At 37.2% G+C, this 25486-nt stretch overlaps 1 protein-coding gene across 1 annotated transcript in view; it reads left to right on the top strand.

Annotated features, from left to right (window-relative positions):
• Positions 1–25486, top strand: part of CHSY3 (chondroitin sulfate synthase 3) — a gene marked incomplete at its 5' end in the record, with an annotated part of 290598 nt that overhangs the window by 7901 nt on the left and 257211 nt on the right. Inside the window, one exon of the mRNA XM_029941163.1 lies at positions 2349–2632. Within this exon, the coding sequence (XP_029797023.1) occupies positions 2349–2632 (284 nt within the window). The remainder of the gene's footprint in view (positions 1–2348; positions 2633–25486) is intronic.

Below are 25486 nucleotides of genomic sequence, written 5' to 3' on the forward strand. Positions count from 1 at the left end.
CCCCCCCCCATCCTTTCTCTGCCACCAGCCACGATCCCCGGGCAGCCCCTCTCCGCTGGCCCGCCAGCACGTGCTCAGGGCTCCCGCAGCCCCCCGGCTCGCGCTCCCCACCCCTCGCCTCCGCCCACCGTTCATTCCTGGTCCAGCCCTTCCTCCTCTGCTGCAGTCTGAACCCTCCTCACGCCTGGCCGGTTGTATTCGCCCTCCCCACTCTCGCTGTTCTTTCCTCCCCGCGCTTGCCCCTACTCTTTACTCAAGGCTGAGGAAAGGGACTTGAGGGTTAACCAAAGGCGAGCCCTACTCTGCCCTCTTCTGAAAGCCCGAGTGGTACTAGTTTCCCAAACGCATCCGGAGGGGCGTGTCCTCAGTGAAGGAAGGGACGACCGAGGGAGCGGGCGAGAATCGGTCTGGACTCGGGTGTGCTAGCTTTATTCCACAACCCGTTTGTTTTAATTGGATCTGGCGCGGTTTCAGAAACGGGGAGATGAAGGAATTATTTTCGCTATTCGGGGCCGTTCCCTCTGCGCCTCCTTCCCTCGCTTACGAGCCCCCACGCACCGGGAGCCCTTGAACACCCACGCCGCCCCGGCGCGCGCCGCCTTCCCGCCGCGGCGGGGCTGCTCGGGGTCTGCCGCTGACGCCCCCCCCCCCGCCCCATCTCAGTGACACCCGGGGCCGAGGCGCGCGTTTGCAGGTGGTGCGGGAGAAGGCGAGAGCGCGGGGAATGATCCAGACCCCGGGAGCTCCGAGCTGTAATATTAGCCTGCACTAGTGTGGCTCCTTTCCAATCCATTTTGGTGGCGGCGGCGATAAGCAGAGGCTTGGAGCTCCTTTCCCCCGAACCACGCGCAGCCACAGCAGGAGAAAACTTAGTTTTAAAAGAGGCGCGGTCTTTCGCCCTCAGTGTGGGTGGCTCTGGCCAGAGATTGCTAAACTCAGCAGAGACGAGTTCCGAAGAGCGGGAGTAAATGTTTCCAGTACCTCCAGCTGTGGAGATGGAGAGGGACGCAAGGGAAGGAGTTGGGTTGTGGTGAACTAGGGTCTCCCTGTGCGTCCTGCATTTCCCAGCTTCTTGGTCAAAGGGGGGCAGCCCTTCCTTACTGTTAAGAAAGCCTCATTGCTTCCTTCTGATCCAGGTACTCCTTCACACAATTCAAGGAAAAACAAAATCCATTTTGGCTCAGGGAGTGAGTGTAGGGTAATAGCTAGAGATTTCTTGGGGTTGGGTTGGGAAGAGTGAAATCATTCCATTGGTAATTCGATAAAAAAAAAATAAATGATTGCATTTCTGGTGAATACAGTATCTTTATAGAGACATTTAAGATGTATAGGTATCTGTACATATAAGTGATAGTTCCTTCTAGTCCCCTTGTCTTCCGTGTTTCATTAAAGTCACACAGGTTTCCAGGCAGAAGTTTGCCACACTTTACAGAGATTTCTAAAATGCACCAACAGCATCTACTTGTGTCATTTCTCTTAATGCTTTGAAAGACTGCCCTTCAGAACACTGAAGTGCCATATTCTTCCCATCTCTGTTAAGAATGAAATGCATTTTGGATTAAGAGCCCAATAATAATCAGCTGAAACTCATTGAAATCCAAAAGGGGGTTGGTGTGGGATCAAGATAAATGACTGCAGATGCGTTTCATCAAACAATGATAGTAGAGATGCTGATTCGGAATATAAAGAAGGTGGCGACTTCATTCTTCACTTTGGAGAATAACAGATGTGTTTGAACTGTTTTAGCTACACAATTTGCCGTTTAATTGGTTTTTCTTGATGAACTTAACACACTATAAGGAAGCCAATTATATTTTAACAAATACTTATTTTTTCCTTTGAAAAGTTCTAAAGTTCCAACACAACTTTAATATTCTTTTTTTCTCTCAGTTTTTGTGTTGTGTATGACTGAAGTTTAGCCCAGGACAGAACACAACCAAATTATCAGGAAAAAAATACTTATCAGATAACAACAATCTGCCAATCAATGCTAAATAGAACTATTATTATTTTCTGAAAATTTTACCATTACTTCAGATATGCTAAGAAATTTATCATTCTCCTTATCATAATCTCACCTTTTATTTTAAAAAAGTCTGATGATTGTTACACTTAAGGTTTTCCAGTGACCTTGACTAGAAGGTTAATAACATTTTATTATGACTTGTTTAGTAGCTGAAAGTTAGTTTTAAAGTAATAGAATCTTCAGAGAGGTTTTTCTTCCTTTCAGTTGTATAATGACTTTGGGGGAGTTTGTGCGCAAGGTGGAAGGGTCTTTCCCTTACTTTGTATGTTCCACCTAATTATGAAATTAGGAAAAGTAGAGATTGTTGCCTTTCTCTTTGTAGGTGATAAGTTAGAAGAGTTTCTTCGGTCACTGAATAGCAGCAAGCCTCTCTACCTGGGCCAGACTGGCCTGGGGAACATTGAAGAACTTGGAAAATTGGGGCTGGAGCCTGGAGAGAACTTCTGTATGGGAGGACCTGGCATGATCTTCAGCCGAGAGGTTCTCAGGAGGATGGTGCCGCATATCGGAGAGTGCCTCCGAGAAATGTACACGACTCATGAGGACGTGGAAGTAGGACGCTGTGTTCGACGCTTCGGTGGGACTCAGTGCGTGTGGTCTTATGAGGTAAGACAGGATGTGATGAAAACGCTCACGTGTTATAGATGCATGCCAGTTTATTGTCCGGGGCAATGACTGCGTTTATTCTCTTGCTTGAAAATGACGCCATCAGCCTTGTATGAACACAAGGTGACTGTAGAGACAGAGCCAAGGCCTGTGGGAGGTGTTTTTATTAGCATGATCCTTAACTTTAAGCAGGAACCTGTATATATATGGTCACATCTTTCCGAGATGCTATTTCTCCTCTATTTGCTGTATTGGTGTTTATATGCGTGCTTATCCATTTCCTGTCTCTAACAAGAGGACTGATTTTATTCTCCTGGGTTGTAAGTTTTAGCGCTTGGTACTTGGTAGGTTGCTGCTGTCGTTGTTTTGATTGGGCATATAATTGCATCTGTTTCCGAATAGTTTTAAGTTTTCTAGGAAGATTTTCAAGTGGAAATTTAACATCTGTTTTTTTTAATTCATAAGAAAAGTTAACTCATAGCATATCATTTATGATAGATTTATTCACAAAATAAAGGGAACTAGTTATGTGAGAAAATAGAAGAAGTTATGAAGATGTTAGGTAACTTTAATATTATGACTGGTTTCCTACAGGGTCTCTTTCTGCCCTTCTGTTTCCTGAAAACAGCTGTTACTTATATATTCTCAGTTATGAACTGTTCTTTTTATTGTGATAATTAGTTTTATGAAATACTCTGGAAATTTTTTCCTTCAGAAATTTGTTTTGAAATGAAATACAATTTTGCTTAAAATAGTTTTGCTAAAGGTTAGTCTTAGTAAAAATTTGATTTAACATTTAAATAGTGTATTGTAGTTTTGAGTAGTTTGGGTTTCAAGTCGTTGGAGTTGTTATACTAAGCTCCCCAGTATGCACACATATGTAAATTATAAGTTAACTCGTTTATTTATCTTTTCAAAATTTTTCATGTCTCCCCATATAGAGGAAGCATGAAAATAGGTTCCTTGTGAAGTCATGATATCTCAAGATTACACAATCCCATTAATTTTTCTTTTGGATGTATAATCCCATTTTAGTTAATTTCAGTTTATTTTTAATATTTTGTCTCATTTACACTTTTGGGAATATTTCTTCTATCACAGAAAGTAAAAATTATCAATAATTAGTTATTTGGAATATGTACTATGCAAATTTAAAATTGCTATATACCTAATTTCTTTTGATCATAAAATCATAATTTTTCTTTTGTATAACTATGACTACCCTGTAGAATAAAAACGTTTGCAATACAAGAACATTATAGTTAAAAGTAGGTATTTTAGAATAAACTCACTGAAAAATAGTTGTTTCTCCATTTAATATAAAAGTTACTGAAAGGCATGAAATACATACACAGTATAGAAAACACAGTAGGTTGATTTAGTTTATATGAAGATACTACTTTGGAGACATTTACTCTGTAGAGATGAGTAAACAAAATTATCTATATTTAAAAATAGAGTTGGAAATTTATTGTGTTTTATTTGGTAGTTTATTGCCTTAACACCACATAGAAAGTTTTAACAGACCTTTTGTTTAAATGTTCTTCCCTTCAAGTTTCATTGATTCTGCCGGGTGAGAACAGTCTTCATCTAGCTGTTCACCCATTTATGTTACAGGAGGGTAAAAAAACCTCAGGTGACCTACATGGCTCAAGAATTGACTTAATATTTTACTTTTTAATATAGGCATTTCAAAGGGGAACTTTAGGTCTTATCATAAGCTGACATAAAAGAACAGATAAACCAAGGGATTCCAAATCTTACAAGATGTAACCTCATGACCACAGTATTTTCATTAACTTTGCAAAATACATTTAAATTTACACTCATATTAGGCTATCATTGAGTTCATTATCTATGTGAAGAAATCATTTCTATTTTTTTCCTAACAAAAGAAAATATTATTCTCTAAAGTTGTGCTGTTTTAGATGGTTGACTTTATGTTTTGCTAAACAATTACATAGAATTCCCTTTGTTTTGGAATTTTAGCTTTTAAAGAGCTATTTAAACACTGTTTTGAGGAGGCATTGCTTTTTAAGTCTCAAGGTCTTATTTAAAGGAATGATGGAAAATTTCATTGCCAAGCTATTTATTAAATAGCATCTGTTGATAAATTTAGTAACGATAAATACACAGTTAAGTAATAATTTAAGCATTTTAATGTTAGGATGTGTTCTGTGTTTTATGAGACTCCTGAGCATATCAGTTGAATCACAGCCAAATGTGAGTTTTCCAGTTTGGATTTTAGGTTAGTTCAAATCATATCTGTTCTTTACTACTGTTGACATTATTTGACAAGAGTAATCTATTTTACTGTACATGGATTGGCATGTAAAGAGGAGATTGTACATCTGGTCGTAAAACACGCTATGGAATGATCTTTAACTTTGTTTTCTTATTTCCTTTAAAAGAACCGTCTGCGATAGAGTTCTCTTAAAAGCTTGAATTTCCTTTATATCTTTCATGGATTTCAGGATTTTGTAAGGCTTTTCCTCCTAATTAAAATTCTTGCAGAGTTAAGAGCACTGCCTATGGATTTTGAGTTTAAGTATACAAAGCATTCATAACGTAATAATATCTTTTAAAAATGATAAACAGGCTTGAAGATCTTCCAGGAAGAAGATTGGGCAAACATAATTAAACTATATAGTCTACGTAGCTTTTCTTTATAATAAATTATAATTTTTATAAAACCTAGGAATCTTGTAGTATTCTTTGCCATTCAGTGAAAGTGTACTTTCTCTGTTGTATATATAATTTAGCATAATTGAGAGAGAGGATAAACTTGAACATGGGTTTGAGTTCCATTGTCTTTTGTAAGTTACTTCTTTGAGCCTTGTTTAATTCAATTGAAATTGGATATTATAACAGTGTCTACTACATAGAGAAAATTAAGTGAAATGATGAAATAATGTATGTAAAGTCCTTCATATAGTGTTTAGCACACAGTAAATTGTCAATAGATGTTCACTATTATCGTCATAATTGTTGCTGAATAGATCATGTGTTATGCAGAATATGGATTCATCAGTGTTTTATTTCATTTAGTAATTATTAGTAATGAATGGTTTATCTATATCAAAAGAGTCAAACTAAAAATAAACTGAATTCTTTTCAGTTAAAGGATCCAATTTTAAGGGTTGTTTTTGGCAAAGAACAAGAAATCAATATGTTTTAGTATTTTAGAAGTCTGGGGAGTCCATGTGAGTAGAACTTATTATAAAACATTGGAAGTCTGCATGTTTAAATGATGCATTACAAATATTTGCTTCAGTCTTTGAGCACCATATTAGCAGTCTATCTTAAAGAAACAGCATGGAAAATATTATCTAACAAGTGATGATCTTATACGCATTTTTAAGGAAGCCCAAACAGATCAGACTCTGTATTTAAAAAGTTACTATATAGGTTTCTAGATTAGTTGCTTGGAACAATAGCCCCTTTTTCTGAGTTTCTCTGGAATTTTCAGTAGAAACAGAAGTTATAGTGTCTCATTCTGCAATCAACCTATATGAACACCCAGGAAATTAGCTCTCAAGCAGCTAGAACATGTTTTGCACTTTCCCACAAAGGAAGCTTCACTTCCTCCCGTGGACTTCATGGTCTGGGAAAATTACATTGGAGGCTTCTTGCTTTGTTTTTCTCTCTGTCACCCCCTCCCCTTTTACTTTTTTCTTTCTGTATTTAATTATATATAATAGATTGCAAATGCATTTTGATACCTACCACTTTTCATCAAGTAACCTGTAAATTAATATGCTTATGATAGGCCAATCTCTATGCTGCAGGAGATCACAGGGTGTGTGCCCAGATCATGCTTAGGGCCCAGGAATGGCTTGACCTCTTCTGAGTAAAGAGGCCTTTAGTTGCGGATCATCCTCAGATGGACTGGTTCTCTGTGTGCCTCAGACCATCGGAAAGTCAGAATTAGGATTCTCCCTTTGCTACTTGGAGGTAGAAACATCTAGAATCCGAGGACATATGGCAGATGTTAATAATCAACACGCTTCATGGGTTGCCGTTGTATCATTTATACCTCAAATTGTGTAAGTGGAGATTACTAACTAAAGCATGTTCGTGAAAAATCATTCTATTTTATTCACTCTGTGAGTGTGAGAATTTATTGGCATCTACTGTTGGCTAAGTTCACTTTTTTGGTAGAGCTCTATCTTGGCTACTGTTTTTCTAGTTCTCTGAGCTGCAATCTGGCAGCTTGGGAGGCTGCATATGGCTCTTAAACACTGTTTGGCTCATGGAGTGTTTTAAGGTTTTCTGTTTTTGTTTTTCAGTGCCATTAGGAGAGGCCATCCCCTTCCTGTCTTATTTCTAACAACAGGCTCTCCTTACATGTTTATTTTACCTGCCTGGCCCAGGTCTGCATACGAGTCCTGATATTTTGAGGCAGGACTTTTCAACCCGCATGTTGAAATTTTTATTAAAATATTCTCTAGAAGACGAAGTGATCTTATAGTGAGAATGAGATATGTAGTTTAAATACTGTAATTTACGGAAGAATTTTTTTCCAACTTGGCTGTTAGAATTCTGTAGCATATAATACAGTTATACTTCCTTTGTTTCAGGTTTATTTTTAGTGACTAGAAAGTCCTCACCGTTAAAAGAAAAAAAAGTTCAGCCAATTCACTTTGCGTCTGTATCTTAGGAGAATTACAAGTTCTATGTATGTGGTTTCTGTTTTAGTGCGTCCTTTATATTCAAGCATTAAAGTAATTTTAATTTCTATGATTCTCCTCCCTATGAGGGAGTTTTACATTTCATCTAATACTCCTCTTCAGAATGGTGTGTATTTATCTTTTTAATGTTTACAGTTAAATGGAGCAGAGAATGCATGTGTCTTTATTTCATTCAATTAAATGTTGTTTGAAATAAAATGTAGCTCTATATTGATAAAGATATTTCTCTGTGGGCTTAGAAAAACCATTTCTTAGGACTAAACAGACTTTTCATTAGATTCCTTAAAGAGTTAATTTCAAGCCGGAATGTCTTATGTCTCGTCTTGGCCTCCTAAAGGCTATAAACACCCTAGAAAATTCCATTATTTCACAAAAGGATATGTTCTGGAAGTGTTTCTCTGGGCTTATAATACCAGAGAGCTATACCATAAAAAACTTAACTCCATAGAAGTTCTTCATAACATAAGCATTAAGGTTAAAATAGTTGTGGCGTTCTTAAAGGGCTATTGCACATCCTTCCTGGCATCTTCCTGTCACTTCTGGGCCTCACTCTTCTGCAATGCTAATTTTGCTGTATCATGAACATGGTTTATGCCCCCAGAGTATATTAATATGTATGGAAAAGCATAAGTGGGGATTTGGATCTAAAATTCAGTCGTTCAAACATCTTTTCTTGGTTCTTATTCACAGTTTAGTTTTTAACTAAAAGCAGTAAGCTGCTCACACCTACCCTTCCCACCCCCATTCCGCTTGTCAGATGAAATCATCCTGCATTGACTTTATGCAGTGTCTTTTCTGCTACGTTGTTCTCTTCCTTGTACAAAATAAAATTATATTCCAAGTCAAAGGAGAAACATGGTGTGGTTCTTAGCTAGTGTATTTTTATTGTTAATGGATGCCTTATCACTTGAGTTGTGACAGCATATGCTTTATAAGAAGATGATTCCAACAAGTCGTGAAAAATAGTAAGTGAGAAAGATGCCTCCACACAATTGGAAATAAGTTCCATGATGATATAATTACTCCTTTAGGTTAAAAGCTTTGGATATTCTTCCTCCTTAATTGATTATAAGTATATTAATATCCTGAAGAAATTCCAAGTCAATTTTTTACTTGGCCTAGAATTAGCAAGATGGTTACCTCACTTTTGAGTTGATTATTAGAAATGCCTATTTTCATTAATTTGATAATTTATAATCCTTTAAGTTGTATAATTATTAATTTTTATATAAATGTAAATTTAAGTGTAGGTTAAATTTGCCCACATGAAAATACTAACAATCAGTCAACATTTTAATGAAAAAAAAATTTTTTTTTGAGAGACACAGACAGTGTGAGCAGAGAAGGCTCAGAGAGAGAGAGAGGAAGACACAAAATCCAAAGCAGGCTCCAGGCTCTGAGCTGTCAGCACAGAGCCCGACACGGGGCTCGAACCCACAAGCAGTGAGATCATGACCTGAGCCGAAGTCGGACGCTTAACCAACTGAGCCACCCAGGCGTCCCGAAAAAATGTTTTTTAATCTAACGTCCCCTTATATAGAAATAAATTATATATGAATTGAAGATATTTAATATCCATGACGAGTGTTGTGAAGTATGAGAAACATTACAGTGGTAAAATAAATTTAAAATAGTCTGCCTTAGAACTCAGTCATTTCACGTCTTACATAGCCAGCTGGTTTCACTGGCCCAAATATGTTTCTGTCAGCAGGGAGCACACCTTCTTTGTTCTCATGGAGCTCACAGGGAGGAGGGCATTCCACTTCTAACCCATGTCTTGGTTCACGTCTGCTACAGAGTTGGGTTTCCCATCTTTGTCATCCTTCTGAGTTCTTCTCTTTCATTCTAAGTCAGGAGAGCTCCACTTGGGCTCACCAGTGATGCATGTCTTGGAACTGGGTTCACATGGTCCTTATCTGCATTTTCTTGGGTGAACATCTTCCTCTCTTGTTTGTATTTCCTGAAGAGGAGTAAAACAAAGGTACGTTCAATGATTGGATGGCATATAAATATATTTTTTGCCTTTTGTAGAGCACAGGCTGCTAGGATGTTGGTTTTTAACCAGATCTAGAGCTGAAATACTTGGCCTCAAGTCTCAGGTCTGCCGTTCACTAGCTGTAAGGCCTTAGACAGTAACTTCACTTCTATGCGCCTTAGTCTCCTCATCTATCAAATAGATATAATCACAGGACCCACCTCCTAGAGCAGTTGTGAGGATTAAATGCATCGATGTATATAACAGCACTCAGAATAATGCCTGGCAGTGTTAAGTATTCTGCAGCTGTTAGCTATTTTTGCAGAAGCAGAATGGTATAAAATAGTGCCAACTTTATAGAGCCATTTCATTGTGAGGCATAAAAAGGTCAGTATTAGAAGGTCTTGGAATAATGCTTGACACATAATAAGTCCTATATAACTCTTAACTACTATTAATGTTTTTCAGTGTACAATGTTCATATTCTTTTTTTACCCTCATAGGAAAGAGAGAACGTTGATTGGAAAGGGTTTATTGCAATTGCTTTCTGAAAGGCGGGCTTTGCTGTGGCAGGGAACATGCTGATTTAGTACTTCCTGAGCCTGACTTCACAATTGAATCCCCTGGGGGACTTTGAAAAAATTCTGATGCTGGAACCCATCCCTGACCCATTGTATCAGAATCTCTTAGAGGTGAGGCCTGCCACAGAGGTGATATTTGAAACTCTCTAGGTGATTCTAAGGTGGCTTTAAGGTTTAACCTCTGCATAACTTGTTTTAAATTGCTCTTTTTGTATTCAAATATCCATTCCATTCTTTATTCCTTAAAAATGACTTCTTGTTTTGTTTTACTTTGTGTACATTCCAGGAGGGAAATTAGCATTCTGCATTTCTGTCAGTGTGTGTTACTTACCTGTTCCAAAGAGTTAGTGACTGGATTTAAGATGATAAATTTAATGCCATCAATCATAACTGTTAGTTTTCTTATGGTCTGATTTTCTTGGTTCATATATTACTCTCTTCTCTTTTTTAAATTAAAGATAGATTTTATTTTTTAATTTTTTAAACATGTATTAATTTTTGAGAGACAGGGACAAAGCGTGAGTGAGGGAGGGGCAGAGAGCAAGAGGCACAGAATCTTAGGCTCCAGGCTATGATCTGTGAGCTCAGAGCCCAACCCGGGGCTTGTACCCATGAACCGTGAGATCTTGATCCAAGCCGAAGTTGGAAGGAAGCCCACCTGACTGAGCCACTCAGGTGCCCCTAAAGATAGATTTTAAAACATTCTTAGGAAAAAAAGTATTTTTTAACCGATGCAAGGCCTGAGTTTTAAACCTGTTTGTATTTAATAGGTTTTGAGTAATGTATAGTGATAGAGTTCTTAAAATTATAGGGGGAATGTTTTCATTGACTTGATTACATTAACATGGACTGTTAACTTGGAGCTCAAAAACATAAAAGATAATATAGTATCTGTTTGATTGCAGAAACAGTAACTTATTTAAAAACTTATTTGGGTAACTTTGACTTCAGCCAGTCATTTTCAACAAGTATTTCCATGCTATAGTTGACTGTGGTAATGGAGGAAAATATAGGATTCACAGGGATATAATAGAAGAAGTCCCCAAGGAGAATAGCCAAGTGCAGTACTTCTTCAAACTAGATGTCATACATAGGTGCATTGCCAGATAAGTCAGAATTCATCAGGAGGCAAAGGTGGAAGAGCGCCATGATGGCAAGTAGTGTGTTTGCTTCAAAAATGTCTGGAGGTAGGAGAAATGAGGCTCAAAAGCGGTTGGTAGAACTCAGGAAAGGCTTTGTGTCTCATCTTCACAGGTTTAGGATTATTCCTTATAGATCACTGATTCTTAGAATCACCTGGGGAGATGTCATTGGCTTGGATACTATAGTTGGATACACAAAGGGGGAGCCTTTGTGTAGTATTGTTAAAAAAAAAATCTCTGGCAATTGTCACGAGTAGTCAGAGTAGAACATCAGTTCCATAGATCATGGGGAGCTTTGAAGGTTATTTTTTCACTGGTGAATGCCGTGATCAGATTATACAGGTAATAGTTGTAGCATGGAAGGATGGACTGGAAGCTTTTGTCCCTAGGGATAGTAACAAAAGAGTTAGGATGTTATGGTGCCAGACCCATGAAAGATGAGTCTTGATGAAAGAGTAAAAGATAAAAGACAGAAGTAGGTGACTGATTCCATACTGGGTGGAATGGGGGAGAGTTACAGGGTAACTCCTGGGGTTTGGATGCATGAGCTCGTACTATTATTGCCAGAGACAGAGAATAAAGGAAGAAGGGCGAGTGTGGGTGATTGGTGGGTTTCAGGTGTAGGCAGAGGGTGAGGAAAATGGAGTTCCATTTTGGATACATTGAGTTTTATTTATTGTTTATCTATTCAACAAGTACTTATTGAACAATTAATATTCCTGGCACTTTTTATAGTAAAAAAAAAAGAAAGAAAAAGAAAAGAAATGGGCAAAACCACTGCCTTGTTTTCTAGCGGGGAAAGACAGTAAATCAGCAAGGGAAGGCCAAGAGAATGTAAGACTGTGGGTGTCCAATTTTAAATAGGGTAGTCAGGTGGACCTTCCTGAGAAGATGATATTTGAACCACGTGAAGGCGAAACTTTCCCGCCAAAAGCAGTCAGCAGTCAAGTCAAGAACTTGCCAGAAGGCTGAAGGGAAGCTAGAGTTGGATATGGGGCCATGGGGCCAGGAGAGTGAGATCAGAGAGGATAAGGGGTAGGAATGGGGGAAGCTTTGCAGCCCTTTGTAAGTACTTCTCACTGGAAGCTTGAGGCCTGCAGAGCTGCTGCTGTCTCAGATTAAGCTGGCAGGAGTACTCTGCTTAGGTATCATCCAGCTTCGTAAATGCATTTGTCTTAGGCAAGGTACACTCATGGGTGAAAGAGTTCTTGTTTAAAATGTAAAAAGAAAAGTCATGCCAAAGCCATAGGATTAAAAAGTTGGTTTAAAATTTAATTTATTAAAATGAGTCAATGATTTTTAAATTGTGTACAATTCACATTTTATTTGGGGATTGGAACCAGTAAAATGGTTCAAAAACAAAGCATAAAAATAGATCCAGTTAAAAATCTTTCAATTTCTGTCTTCCATCTCCCTGAAGAGGCCTTTCCCCTACCAACTGTCTACTCTTTTCTCCAGAGTTTCTTTTGCATGTGAGACTGTGCTTGTATAGTATTGCCCACCTCCTGAATTTGTGTTTTTCCACAAGAGGTGGCATATTATAGACACATTGCTGTGAATGTTGCAAGAACATTTCTTGGAGTTATTCTTCTATTGCTGCCTCATTCTCATTAATCTCATTCTCTTAAAGTAAAAAAAAAAATCATCATTCTCTTCTTTAAACATTTTTTTTAATGTTCATGTATTTTTGACAGAGAGAGAGAGAGAGAGAGAGAGAGAGAGAGACAGAACGTGAGCAAAGGAAGACAGAGAGAGGGGGAGACACAAAATCTGAAGCAGACTCCAGGCTCTGAGCTGTCAGTGCAGAGCCAGGCCTGGGGGACTCGAACTCACCAACCATGAGATCATGACCTGAGCTGTTTGGACACTTAACTGATTGAGCCACCCAGGTGCCCCATTCTCTTTTATTTTAATGTTGTCTGGTATTTAAAAAGAAAATTGAAAATTGTCTCTTCTGTTAAGAGGCACGGCATGCACTTATGTGAGAGCAAAAGAAAAATGGACAGTGCAACAGCCTGCAATCAGTGTTCATATTCCCATCTTCTCTAGACTGCTAACGTTTTTTATTGTTTATTTTAAAGGTTTTATTCAAGTCCTAGTTAACATAACATTAGTTCCAGGTGTACAATACAGTAATTCAGTGTGTTCATACAGCCCAGCACTCATCACAGTATTTGCAAACAAAACCAAAAAACCAGGGCCCTTGGGTGGCTGAGTCAGTTAAGCATCTGGCCTCTGCTCAGATCCTGATCTCAAGGTTTGTGGGTTCGCGCCCCATGCTGGGCTCTATGCTGACAGCTTGAAGCCTGGAGTCTGCTTCAAATACTGTGTCTCCCTCTCTCTCTGCCCCTCCTCCACTCACACTTTCTCTCTAAAATAAATAAACATTAACAACATTGGAAACAAAAAAACAAAATAAGTAAATAAATTTTTAAAAAGAGTAACAGACTCCCTAAATGGTTAATTCTTTTTAAAAAATAGGTGTATTTGAATATGTAGAATCATGATCTGATTTTTAAAGACATGTATAGTGTGATCTGAAAGGTATCCTGATGCGAACTGTAATATTAAAAACATATTTTATATCTCTTTTAAAGTTTAGTAAGGTCTTCACCCAATGTGGGGCTTGAACTTATAAGTCATATGAAAGAGTTGCATACTCTTTCAACTGAACCAGGCAGATGGCACCCCCAAAATGTATTTTATATATCTTGAATATTAAGTAAGTATTCAGTATAAATAAATATATAAATATATTACATTTATTATATGTTAAGTATGTTTGTTATATTTAATGTAAATATATTTGTATTTAAATTTATTAACTTAGGAGCATTTGAGGACAGATTTAATCGAGAGGCACAGAGGTGCTTTATTACTAAACAGCCAGTAAGAGGATAATGGGCATAAAACATAATAAATGTCAAGTCATAAATTTGGGCTTCCATTTTTTATACCTTATTCACCAGATCTTGTATGCAGTATATTATGTCGTAAAATTCTCTGCAATAGAATTACCAAACAAATTTTGGGTCGTTAAAGCCTGGAACTTTCTTATACAGTATTATTTGGCAGTAGACTAAAATTATTTTCATTTCTCTTGAAAATTTAGTTAATAATTTTAGATAAGCAATTGATTGCATATTTATAGGATATTCTTTGTTTTATCTGGAGATTATTCTTACATTATAGAACTAAGTTACAAGGTTTCTATCTGGGATGGCTTTTGCTTAGTGTTCAAATACCTTAAGATACATGTTTTCCTTTGTGAAACTAGAGTTGAGGATTTATGAACAGTCTGTTTTGTGTCGTAATTGAACATTAGGTGCTTCTGCCACAAATAGGTCGAGAGCAGAATAACCTTAGATTAATTCCATAGCGTATACACCCATCATCCTTCCTATTCTACCAGTATAATTGCTTATATTAAGATTTGTACCTTTCTTTTATGGTTGTTTAAAATTCTGCATTTCTCATATTTAACCTTTCTCTTGTTTTGGTTTCCCGTTTTAATTAAATAACCTTAAAGATTTACAAAATTATGGTCAATTAAATCATGGCAAGAATGTCTGCTGACTTTGAAAAGTCTGCAGAAAGACCCACTATAATCAAATAGCCTTTGTTAATCAGTATTTGCTTTTCTGACAATACATTTCACAGTACTGTGGGTGAATGTTTGCTTTTATTGGTTGTCAGCATGTAACTGATGATTATTCTTGTTATTATACACATTTGTTGCAATAACATTTATATATATGCTCCAGTAAACTCTGCATACAGATTGTCTAACACTTAATCAATTTTTAAAATAATTTCAGATCCATTGGAATTGATTTGTTTTTTCATTTGAAGAGCATTTCACAGTATACCATAAATTAGTTTTTTGAAACCTAAGCAACATAATGAATGGTAGTATATTAATTTAAATACAAAATACATAATTATAAAATAATTATGACAATTTATAATAAAGCAAAATTACTTGAAGCTCACTCTATAAATTTATATATTTTCATCAGGCCCTGTAAGGCCCTAATTTGAATACATTTTAATTTTTGGTCCTTTTTTTCTTATCTTAACTAAGTTGTATTTTTCATAATCTTAACAAAATTTTAATTTTCTCTCCTTTATTCTCTCAATGTTTCTTCATTTTCTAGCAATCTTATTAGTATTCAAATGCAATTACCACATTTTATTCTGCCTCCATCCATGTTAAAAATGATACTTTAGCTAGCAGATACAGCTACAGTTCATAGTATTGGCGTTATGAATTTTGGTACACTTTTCTTGTAAAACTAAATTGCCATATTAAGGGAGAAACTACATCATCTTATTTCAGTTTTGATACTTTTAACACAAAGTTACATGGTTTTGTGTTCTTAAATGGCAGAACCGCCTGGCAGACACCCTCAAACTCTCCAAGGCTTTTAAAACTCAAATCTCTTTTGGATTAGACCAGAGTTCCATTTCTCCAAGTACATCTTTTGAAGAGTTGTTTGAAACGATGATAATGAGTGAAATTGACTTTATCACCTTTGACAGATAGTGGTACAATGCGTCTGGAAATAATGGGAAGGAGGCATCTGTGTTGCATTGCTCAACAGGCTTTGTTTTCTAGCAGTTCTCAGTTGTATAAAGTAGGTAAGTAATGATGCTGATAATTCCTGATTATGTAAAACATTTTGCTTTTATTAGAAAAAATGTTTTTAATTTTTATTTATTTTTTTGAGAGAGAGAGAGAGAGAGAGAGAGAGAGAGAGACAAAGCATGAGCAGGGAAGGGGCAGAGAGAGACAGAGAGGGAGGGAGGAGACACAGAATCTGAAGCAGGCTCCAGGCTCTGAGCTGTCAGCACAGAGCCTGACGCGGGGCTCAAACTCATGAACTGTGAGATCATGACCTGAGCTGAAGTTTGCCACCCAACCAACTGAGTTACTCAGGCGCCCCCTTTTATTTTTCTAAAGAAACCCTGCTTTCACCTTATTCCATCTCCACATGATGATTTGTGACTGAAAATACTATGTGAAAAAATATTTTTAGGTATTTGAGTTGTGAATCCCTTTCTTAGTTTCCCATTTCTCCATACTAGTATTGGTTTTCAGTTTACGTGCATGAGTCTATGGAACATCTAGTTTTCCATCCAGTTTTCACATCTCTTAGGTACGTTGAATAAAGAATGATTTTAGCAGTATATTATTCTCATGGCCAGTTTATATACATTTATTAGTTACACATTTTGGAATGTTAGAGATTTGTGAAAATACTTTCTTTGTTAGTACTTTTGCTGTACTTTTTTCTGTAAAGTAGAATTAATGTAGCTTGGACAAACTAATCTAGATCTGGATCTAATAGATTTTCTTCTACTTAAAAAATTGGTGGATAATGCTGGCATCATTTTGTAGAGCTGTTTTGATCAGATTTCTTTCTTTTTTTTTGTTTTTCTTTTCTTTCCAACTTCTTATTTAAATTCCATTAATTAACATACAATTTAATTATTCTCAGGTGTAGGATTTAGTGATTGATCACGTGCATACAACACTTGGTATTCATCACAATAAGTGCCCTCCTCAATACCATCTCTATTTAGCCAATCTCCCTAACCACCTCCCCCTGGTAATGATCGGCTGGCTCTCCATAGTTAAAAGTCTGTTTCTTGGTTTGCCTCTCTCTCTTTTTTCCCTCTTTGTTCATTTGTTTTAGTTCTTAAATCCCACATATGAATGAAATCATAGGGTATTTGTCTTTCTGTGACTGACTTATTTCACTTAGCCTAATACACTTTAGCTCCATCCATTTTGCAAATGACAAGTTTTCATTCTTTTTGATGACTGAGTAATAGTCCATTGCAAATATATATTTGTGTGTGTGTGTGTGTGTGTGTGTGTGTGTGTGTGTGTGTGTACACACACCAGTTCTTTGTCCATTCATCAGTCAATGGACGTTTGGGCTCTTCCTGTGGTTGGTTATTGTTGATAATGTTGCTATAAGCATGTGTCCCTATACAATGCTATTTGGGTAAATACCTGGTAGTGGAATTATTGGGTCATAGGGTAGTTCTATTTTTAACTTTTTGAGACATCTCCATACTGCTCTTCCAGAGCGCTGCATTGGTGTGCATTCCCACCAACAGTGCAGCACACATCCTTCCCATATCCTCACCAACATTTGGTGTTTCTTGTCTTTTGATTTCAGCCATTGTGACAGAGGTGAGGCGAGGTCTCATTGGGGTTTTTTTGATTTCTTCATTGTGCAGAAGCTTTTTCTTTTGATGAAGTTCTGATAGTTAATTTTTGCTTTTGTTCCCCTTGCCTCAGATGTATCTAGTAAGAAGTTGGCATGGCCCATGTCAAAGAGGTGACTGCCTGTGTTTGGCTCTAGGATTTTGATGGTTTCTTGTCTTAAATTTAGGCCTTTTATCTATTTTGAGTTTATTTTTGTGTATGGTGTAAGAAAGTGGTCCAGTTTCATTCTTCTGCTTGTTGCTGTCATTTTCCCCAACACCAGTGTTGAAAAGACTGTCTTTTTTCCATTGGATATTCTTTCCTGCTTTGTCAAAGATTAATTGACAATAGAGTTGTTGGTTCATCTCTAGGTTTTCTATTCTGTTCTCTTGATCTATGTGTATATTTTTGTGCTAGTACCATATTGTCTTGATTACTACAGCTTTGTAATATAACTTGAAGTCTGGAATGTTTTTAAGAAGGACTTCTTTATTTTAGTATTTATTTATTTATTTTTGAGCGAGAGAGGGAGGGGGAGAGAGAGAGAGAGCGAGTGACTGAGAGCATGAACCAGAGAGGGGCAGAGAGAGAGGGAAACAGAGAATCCAAAGCAGGCTTTATGCTCTCAGCACAGTCTGATGCGGGGCTTCACCTCAAAAACCAAACTGTGAGATCATGACCTAAGCAGAAGTTGGATGCTTAAATGACAGCCACTCAGGCATTCCTGAAGTGTGGAATTTTGATGTCTCCAGCTTTGTTTTTCTTTTTCAAGATTGCTTTGGCTATTTGAGGTCTTCTGTGATTCCATGAAGATTTAAGGATTATCTGTTTTAGCTTTCTGAAAAATGCTGATGGTATTTTGATAGGAATTGCATAAAATGTATAGATTGCTTTGGATCATACAGACATTTTAATAATGTTTTTTTCTTCCAATTCATGAGAATGAAATGGTTTTCCATTTCTTTGTGTCCTTTTCAATTTCTTCCATCAGTGTTCTATAGTTTTCAGAGTACAGTTTTTTTTTTTTTTTTTTACCTCTTTGGTTAGGTTTATTTCTAGGTGTCTTAGGGTCTTTGGTGCAATTGCTTGATACTGAAGTAAATTTAGTTGCATTTCTGCATCATTTTAACACATAAAGTATATAGCCTATGGGAAAATGGAGGCCAGAGTAAGGATTTAGGGTAGTGTAAAAAGCAGTGTAGACAACCCGATCAGATGCTGATCAATAGCTTAGTGTGGTTTTATTCATTTTACTCTGTCTTGTTAAGAAGGAAGACTATGTTGGGCAGTGTCTGAAATGTCTAGTGTTTATTAGATGATGAGCAATTATCTAAGCTTTTTAACTTGAGTACATAAAATCATAATACTAATAATAAACATCAAACTGATTTATATTGATACGTAACTATAAAAATAACTATTGATCATTAATTGCATACCAAACACTGTAGTGGATGCTTTAACACACTTTTCTGGGCTCTAAGTGCGATTAAGTGAGTTGAAGTGTCCTTTCTTTTGCCTTAGGGTAGAAATGGGCAACACACTCAGAGCAGTTTTGTGCCTTATCCAAATTGACACAGCCAGAGAGCTCTTTGAGTCTTGCTTTGAACTCTAGTTTATTTGATTCCAAAGACCATATTTTTCTCCGTAATATTACATTGACATTCTGCCTTAACTTTCAAAGAATGACATTTCATTTTTATTTTAAAACTGTGTTGTCAGATTGGAATAGACAAGTTCAAGTATATTCAATATGAGGAAATTGGAAAGAAAAGACATAGGCTACAAAGGTCAGACAGTAAAGACCAGAATGGAGAGCTGCTGTTGTCAGTTTTAGCATCCTTCCCACATCCTTTCCTCTTGGAGTTAAAGAGTGTCTTCATCTTCCTGGGAGAGACCTGTAAAGAGTGAATGGAAACGACCAAAAGTGTTACAGTCCTTGGAGACCTAAGCATGTATGTTTACAGGAAAATATCTAACAATAAAGTTTTCATTTTCTGTAGAAGCAGAAAATTGTATATTTTAGTCTACCTCAGGGCAAGAATAAAAATGTAGGCTGTCAATTTTATCTAAACTGTTTTTCTTTCAGCTGCTCTGTTTAGGAACAAAGTACACATGGGCATATGTATCACACTAGAATTTCACTTATTGGGATATATTCTGAGAACTCATGATTTTATCTTAAAAATATTCTTTGTTCTGTTAATTAGTTTATGTTAGAGTAAGATTTCTCATTTACTTCTCAGAAGTGCATATACATAGAGGAAAATTTTCAGTAGATATTGTTTTTAAAAAAAACTAAAACTTTATAGAAACCCTTATTGTTTCAGAGATTTTTAATATGAATGTTCATAATTATTAGTTTCTAGGAGTGCCTTTTACATGGACTTACAATGTTAATAAATTCTTGGGAAAATCCCTGCAGATAAATGGGTTTATTATCATTTTTATTAGAATTGCCATGATAAGGAGGCTTGTGTTGAGTGCCAGCCGAATGCTTAGCTCTAGATAGAATATGAAAGTAAAGATGGTGCTTCAGATAACAGCTTTAGAATCCTAGAGTCCTATAGTAAAGTCATACAGTAGAAATATTAGAACCACAGCCTATGTCTGAATGCATGCATTTCAAGCACTTACAGTATAAGGTTGTATGTATTATTCTAAGGACATAACACTTCTCTCGAAGAGTTGAGAGTGTAGCTAGGAAAAAGGATGGTCCTCTCTGTAGCGTGTTCTCAAGGAACCTTCCCTGGGCGCACCTGGGTGGCTCAGTTGGCTGAGCGTCGGACTTTGGCTGAGGTACTGATCTCATGGTTTGTGAGTTTGAGCCCCCCAGCTGTCTCACTCCTGTCTGTCAGCTCAGAGCCTGCTTCAGATCCTCTGTCCCCCTCTCTTCTTGCCCCTCCCTGCTCATGCTGTCTCCCAAAAGTACGACTAAACATTTAAAATATATATGTAAGGAGCCGTCCCTGTGGGCTTTGAAATTTGGCAGAAAAGCTTCATGGAGAGTTGATCTTAAACTTTGAATAATAGGCCAGTTTTCCAAGCATAGAGAAGGGATGAACCAAGACCGGCTGGGCATGGTGCCCTGAGGGCATGGTTGTTAGCATGGTCAAAGCTGTAGGCAGGGAGTCACAGCACCATAAGAGGAAACTGGACATTCTCTTATCACAGGCATGACTGTGTCAGTGAGTACCGAAGAGCCAAACTGTTGGCAGAAAGCAGTGCAAAGACTGCAGACGAGGGATGACAGTTGAACCCTGGAAGGAGTGAGAATCTTCTTTTACCCCTGGGGATTGAGGATCCGTCTAGGCTTCCAGTCAGAGTAAGGTCTTGGAATTCCAGGAACTCTTAGGCACTAGGTTAACTTAATCTCTGTGAAAACTGCTGTATTCAGATTCTTATCCAATATGACTCATTCTTTCCAATCCAGTTAATTACAAATTGTCTCTATCTCTACCCCTCTTTCAACGGCAATGAAGGCTGGGGGTATAGCTCAGGGGTAGAGCATTTGACTGTAACGGCAATGAGCCACTCAAAAAGGAATGACTAGATATGTAGAGTTACCTAGTCAATACGGGAAAGCCTGAGAAGGAACAAGGGGGAAGAAAGAGGGTTGAACAAAACCCTATAAAAGAGAGTCCCTGGGCTAGAGTCCTGGGCATTCACTTTTGAATGTCCCCTCTCTGTAAAGAAAGCTTTCATACTATTCTTACTTTCTGATCTTATACTCTAATAAACTTTGCCTGCTGCTTAAATAAATAAATAAATAAATAAATAAATAAATTGCTTTTCTCCGTCTCCCTGATCTTATCACAACCTCCCTCTTAGCAACATTTATAGACTCACGTATCATGCTAACTGAAAACATTTTTTTCATTTTGAATAATTTACTGAAAACAGCTCCTGTTTAATACAGCTTAAAGAAAAATTTGAAACATGTATATTTGTGGAAAATCTATCTAGCCTAAAAGCATGGCTTGGTTCTTATCAATACCATTTGTACCTATGGACAGAGTGACTACCTCATCTTGCTTTTTGGGTTTCAACTGACTGGCTGAGCTTAGTTCTTCCAGCATTTTGCTGTAAATGGAGGCCTTTTAGAAAAAGACACACATTCATTTCTGTCTCATATTTTAACTAAGTAAATTATTAAGTGCTTAATAAATTATACCTGGGCCTTTAATATTTGTGTTAATTTTTTTTAACCTTTCTATAAAGAAACCATTTACCAGCTTAATGCGATAGGTATTTGGGTAGGCCTGTATAAAGCTATTTTATGAGTTTTTGTGTCTAGCTTCCATGATAGAAAAAAAAGCCAAGAAGAAGGAACTTGGACTAGGTGTTAATCAAGCTAATGTGCTGTTTTAGAATTCTCTGGAGAAACAGAAGCAATAGGATGTATGGCTAGCTGTCTATTGATCAATCTAAGGAATTGATTCACATGATGGGGTGGGTGAGGGGGTCTGGCTAAAGTCTTCAGGGAAAGCTGGCAGGCTGGAAATTCAGGCAGGAATGGATGTTGCTACCCAAATTCTAAATCATAACTAAAAGTAGTCTGGAGGCAGACTTACTAATACCTGTTTAAATAGGGAAAGGCTTTTTTAAGAAAAAAATTGAGTTTTCTGAGAGTCTTATTTAGTTCTAAGGTGGAAAGTGACTTACAGCATTTTAACCAGTAAGATTGCTTTTACCTAAATGGACCAGAGAATGTTAGGAAAGATAGTGGCATGTTGACTGGCCTGGAGATTGGGAGACCTAGTTCATCGCCTTGCCCTTCTGAACCATCTATAAAAGAACCACCTAACCCTAGATCTCCTACCCTTCCAACTGGATTGTGACACTTACATGAGATAATGGATCAAAAAAATGCTTTATGAACCGCAGAGTGATAAAGTATATGAGGGTAAAGTAGAATATAAAGATAAGAGTGTTGTGATAACCTCCTCTGTGGTTGGAAGACGGCAGGGTGGACGAGCTGTGACTTGAGGGTTAGAGCTGAATGATCTGGTCCTAATTCCTACAGGGCAAACTGTAGTCTAGGGGCCTTGGAGGAACATCCGCCCCATGAAAGTGTGGCTGTGCAAAGCAGTAGGAGCGCCATTTCCTGGCAGAATGCGGAATGTTTTGAAGTTCACATCAGGCTGTTAGATTTGGTCAGCATGACAGCTGTTTTAACCCATGTTCTCTTCGGACATACACAACAATTATTCAGCTCCTATTGGGAGAATATAATTTAAGGAATACTTCATTTTAGGAATAAAATCTTCCAGAGCTAAATAGCCATTTCAAAAAAACTAAATAAGGTAATAACAGAAGAGTTTACCTAATGTTACATATGTTAAGAACAGCCTGTAAGTAATCCCAAGTGATGTTGCTTAAATTAATTTTACTTGTTTATAGAATAACCACAACTAATAGTCACTAATAATTTCTTAATTCATTCAGCCATCGTTTCATGTACGTAGAAATCAGCTAAAATTCCAGAGTTGATAATATACCTGCAGAAGAGGGTTTACATAACCCTAACTATATTTACCATTATTTTCTGACTTCTTTTATATAATCCTCATTGTCTTTCAAAGAATGATTTTGAATGTGTTTGTATAAGACAGCAATTTCTTACATACAAAATTTAGAAGATATATCTAGCAATGTAATTCCTTTTAAGGATATTGATATTGATAACTTTTAACACTAGGTGTTAGCACTTTTTCTTTATGTTCATGTGGAATGGTTACCTAAAACTTCAAAGTTGGCTTCAAGTATTCAGTGTTGGTTACAAGTAATCTATCTTCTGTCCTAGCAGTTTCACTTTCTGTCATTTACTGTAAGGAAAGTAGAGATTATTTTAAAGCTATATGTAGTATTTAGTAAGTGAGGCAACCTTACCAGTAGAGAAAATGGTTAAAGTACTGTGTCCCTATATAACAGATTTGTAGTCACTAAAAATGGTTTCCTACATTTACAATATGAAATAGAAAAAAATACTTAAGATGTAATGTGAAATGAAGGAGATAAAAGTGGGATATAAACATAAACTCAATTCAACATACAAACTATATATTACAGTATAATTAGGTCTTTGGGGATACTACTACATTGCTCTCTGTTGTTCTTGGTAAAAATATGTTAATATGTACAGTACTGAGAGTCCTCTGTTTAATGAAATTGAGTGCATTTTTATGTGGCAAAATGAAAAAAAAACCAGACATACTGCCAGATGATGGGCATGGAGTTAACATGCAATAATTGATTTGAATTTAATGCAGTAGGCAATGTCTGTCATATGTTCTTCAGTAGTGGAGTTTCATGATTACATCAGCCTTGTAGGAAGATAACTGAAGTAGCAGTATGTGGAAAATTCTAGAAGAGTGACTGGATTTGAAATGGTGGATGGGAACCTTTTATTTGTCATTCACAATAGGTTGTTCTTTGGTAGGTGGGTGTGAAAAAGGCTTGGGATTGGTTCTTGGAGAACATAAAATTAAATTTAGATATCTTGATTTTGTTCTCAAAAGATAATACAAATATCTTTTTATTCCCATTAGAGGTCTGCTATGAATCAGGAGAAAAGAAAAGAGAAGCATTGGGGAAACAGATTGCTCTACAGAGGTTTAGCTTTGACAGTTGAAAGGAACGTCACTGCTCATGGTTAGCCTACTCAGGAAGATAATCCTACTAATTTAGGAGCCCTGAGTTTAAAAGGTGGCACTTAGAAATACAGAAGGAAATTCTCACTCATAATAAGAATTAGACCCTCACATTAAATTAGTCATAGTAAGATTTGGGCTATTAAGGAAAGACAAACTATTAAAAAGAGCTATTTCATTTTTGCAAGCAGGGGAGGGGCAGAGAGAGAGAAAGAGAGAATATGCTGTCAGCCTAGAGCCGGATGTGAGGCTTGATCCCATGAACCATGAGATCCTGACCTGAACCCAAATCAAGAGTCAAATGCCTAACCATCTGGGGCCTCAAAGAGCTATTTTAATTACTGTGCTAAGAAGTACATTTCTAGTAAAATTAAATTTCCTTGGTTGTAACATGTTTCTCTTATTAAGTTACCTTTTTTTTAATTGTGAGAAAATTTTAAGTTTTCAAATTGACATTTCCTTAGAATCTCTGAAATGTTTTGTTTTGGGCAGTTCCTTTAATGTTTAATAATGGCTGTTTCTGATCACAACCATGAAAGAGATCACCTTATTATATAGCATTTCTCTTCCTTGTGGTCGTATATAGTCATATATGAAATAAGAAATAAGAAAATCAAAGAGCATTTTTGTTGATTTTTGGAAGTCTGTCTTGTTATTCTCATTTCCTAAATAAGACTCACAACACAGCCTTACCTCAGAATACTCATTTTCTTTTGCCAAATAAAAAAGGACAGATACTACTCCTGAGGCCACTCTCATTCATCCAATTAAAAGGTTGGTTCTTGACAGACTGTCATTTGGATAAAATACTCATTTCACACAGTTTGCATCTTCAGAGTTCATTCATCCACAAGAAGGGTAACAAATAGCTGTGTAAGAGGCGGTCTTCACCTAAATTGCCTGAATAAAAAGTAGCATGGATGGAAAAGCCAGACTAAAATTGTACTAAGACATGAGATCCAGATGCTCTTTGGAGTTACTCACTTTTTACTAAATTCTAAGTGAATCACATGAAAATATTGCCTTTTTAAATAGGTGTTGCAGCGCACCATTTTCAACTCTCACACTCTAAACTGAAGCTGCACATCCAGGCGTGGACTTGCATAGCTCATAACATCACTGGTCCCTGTTGAGACAGTACTTGTTGGGAAAGTTGGTGCTGGGTAGTGTCATGTCAGTCCTTTAAAATTTTTTTTTAATGTTTATTTTTGAGAGAGAGAGAGAGAGAGAGAGAGAGAGAGAGCGAGCGCGCGAGCGAGCAAGCGAGTGTGGGAGGGGCAGAGAGAAAGGGAGACCCAGAATCCAAAGCAGGCTCCAGGCTCCGAGCTATCAGCGCAGAGCCCTGTGTGGGGCTCAAACTCAGGAAACTGCCAGACAATGAGCTGAGCTGAAGTCTGACCCTTAACCGCCTGAGCCACCCAGGCCCCATGTTCAGTCCTTTATTTTATTTTTTAAATATTTTATTGTCAAATTGGTTTCCATACAACACCCAGTGCTCTTCCCCATAAGTGCCCTCCTCCATCACCACCACCTCTTTCCCCCCGGCCCCTCCCCCTTCAACCCTCAGTTCATTTTCAGTATTCAATAGTCTC

This window comes from Suricata suricatta, chromosome 6, assembly GCF_006229205.1.
Source record: "Suricata suricatta isolate VVHF042 chromosome 6, meerkat_22Aug2017_6uvM2_HiC, whole genome shotgun sequence".
Lineage (NCBI taxonomy): Eukaryota > Metazoa > Chordata > Mammalia > Carnivora > Herpestidae > Suricata > Suricata suricatta.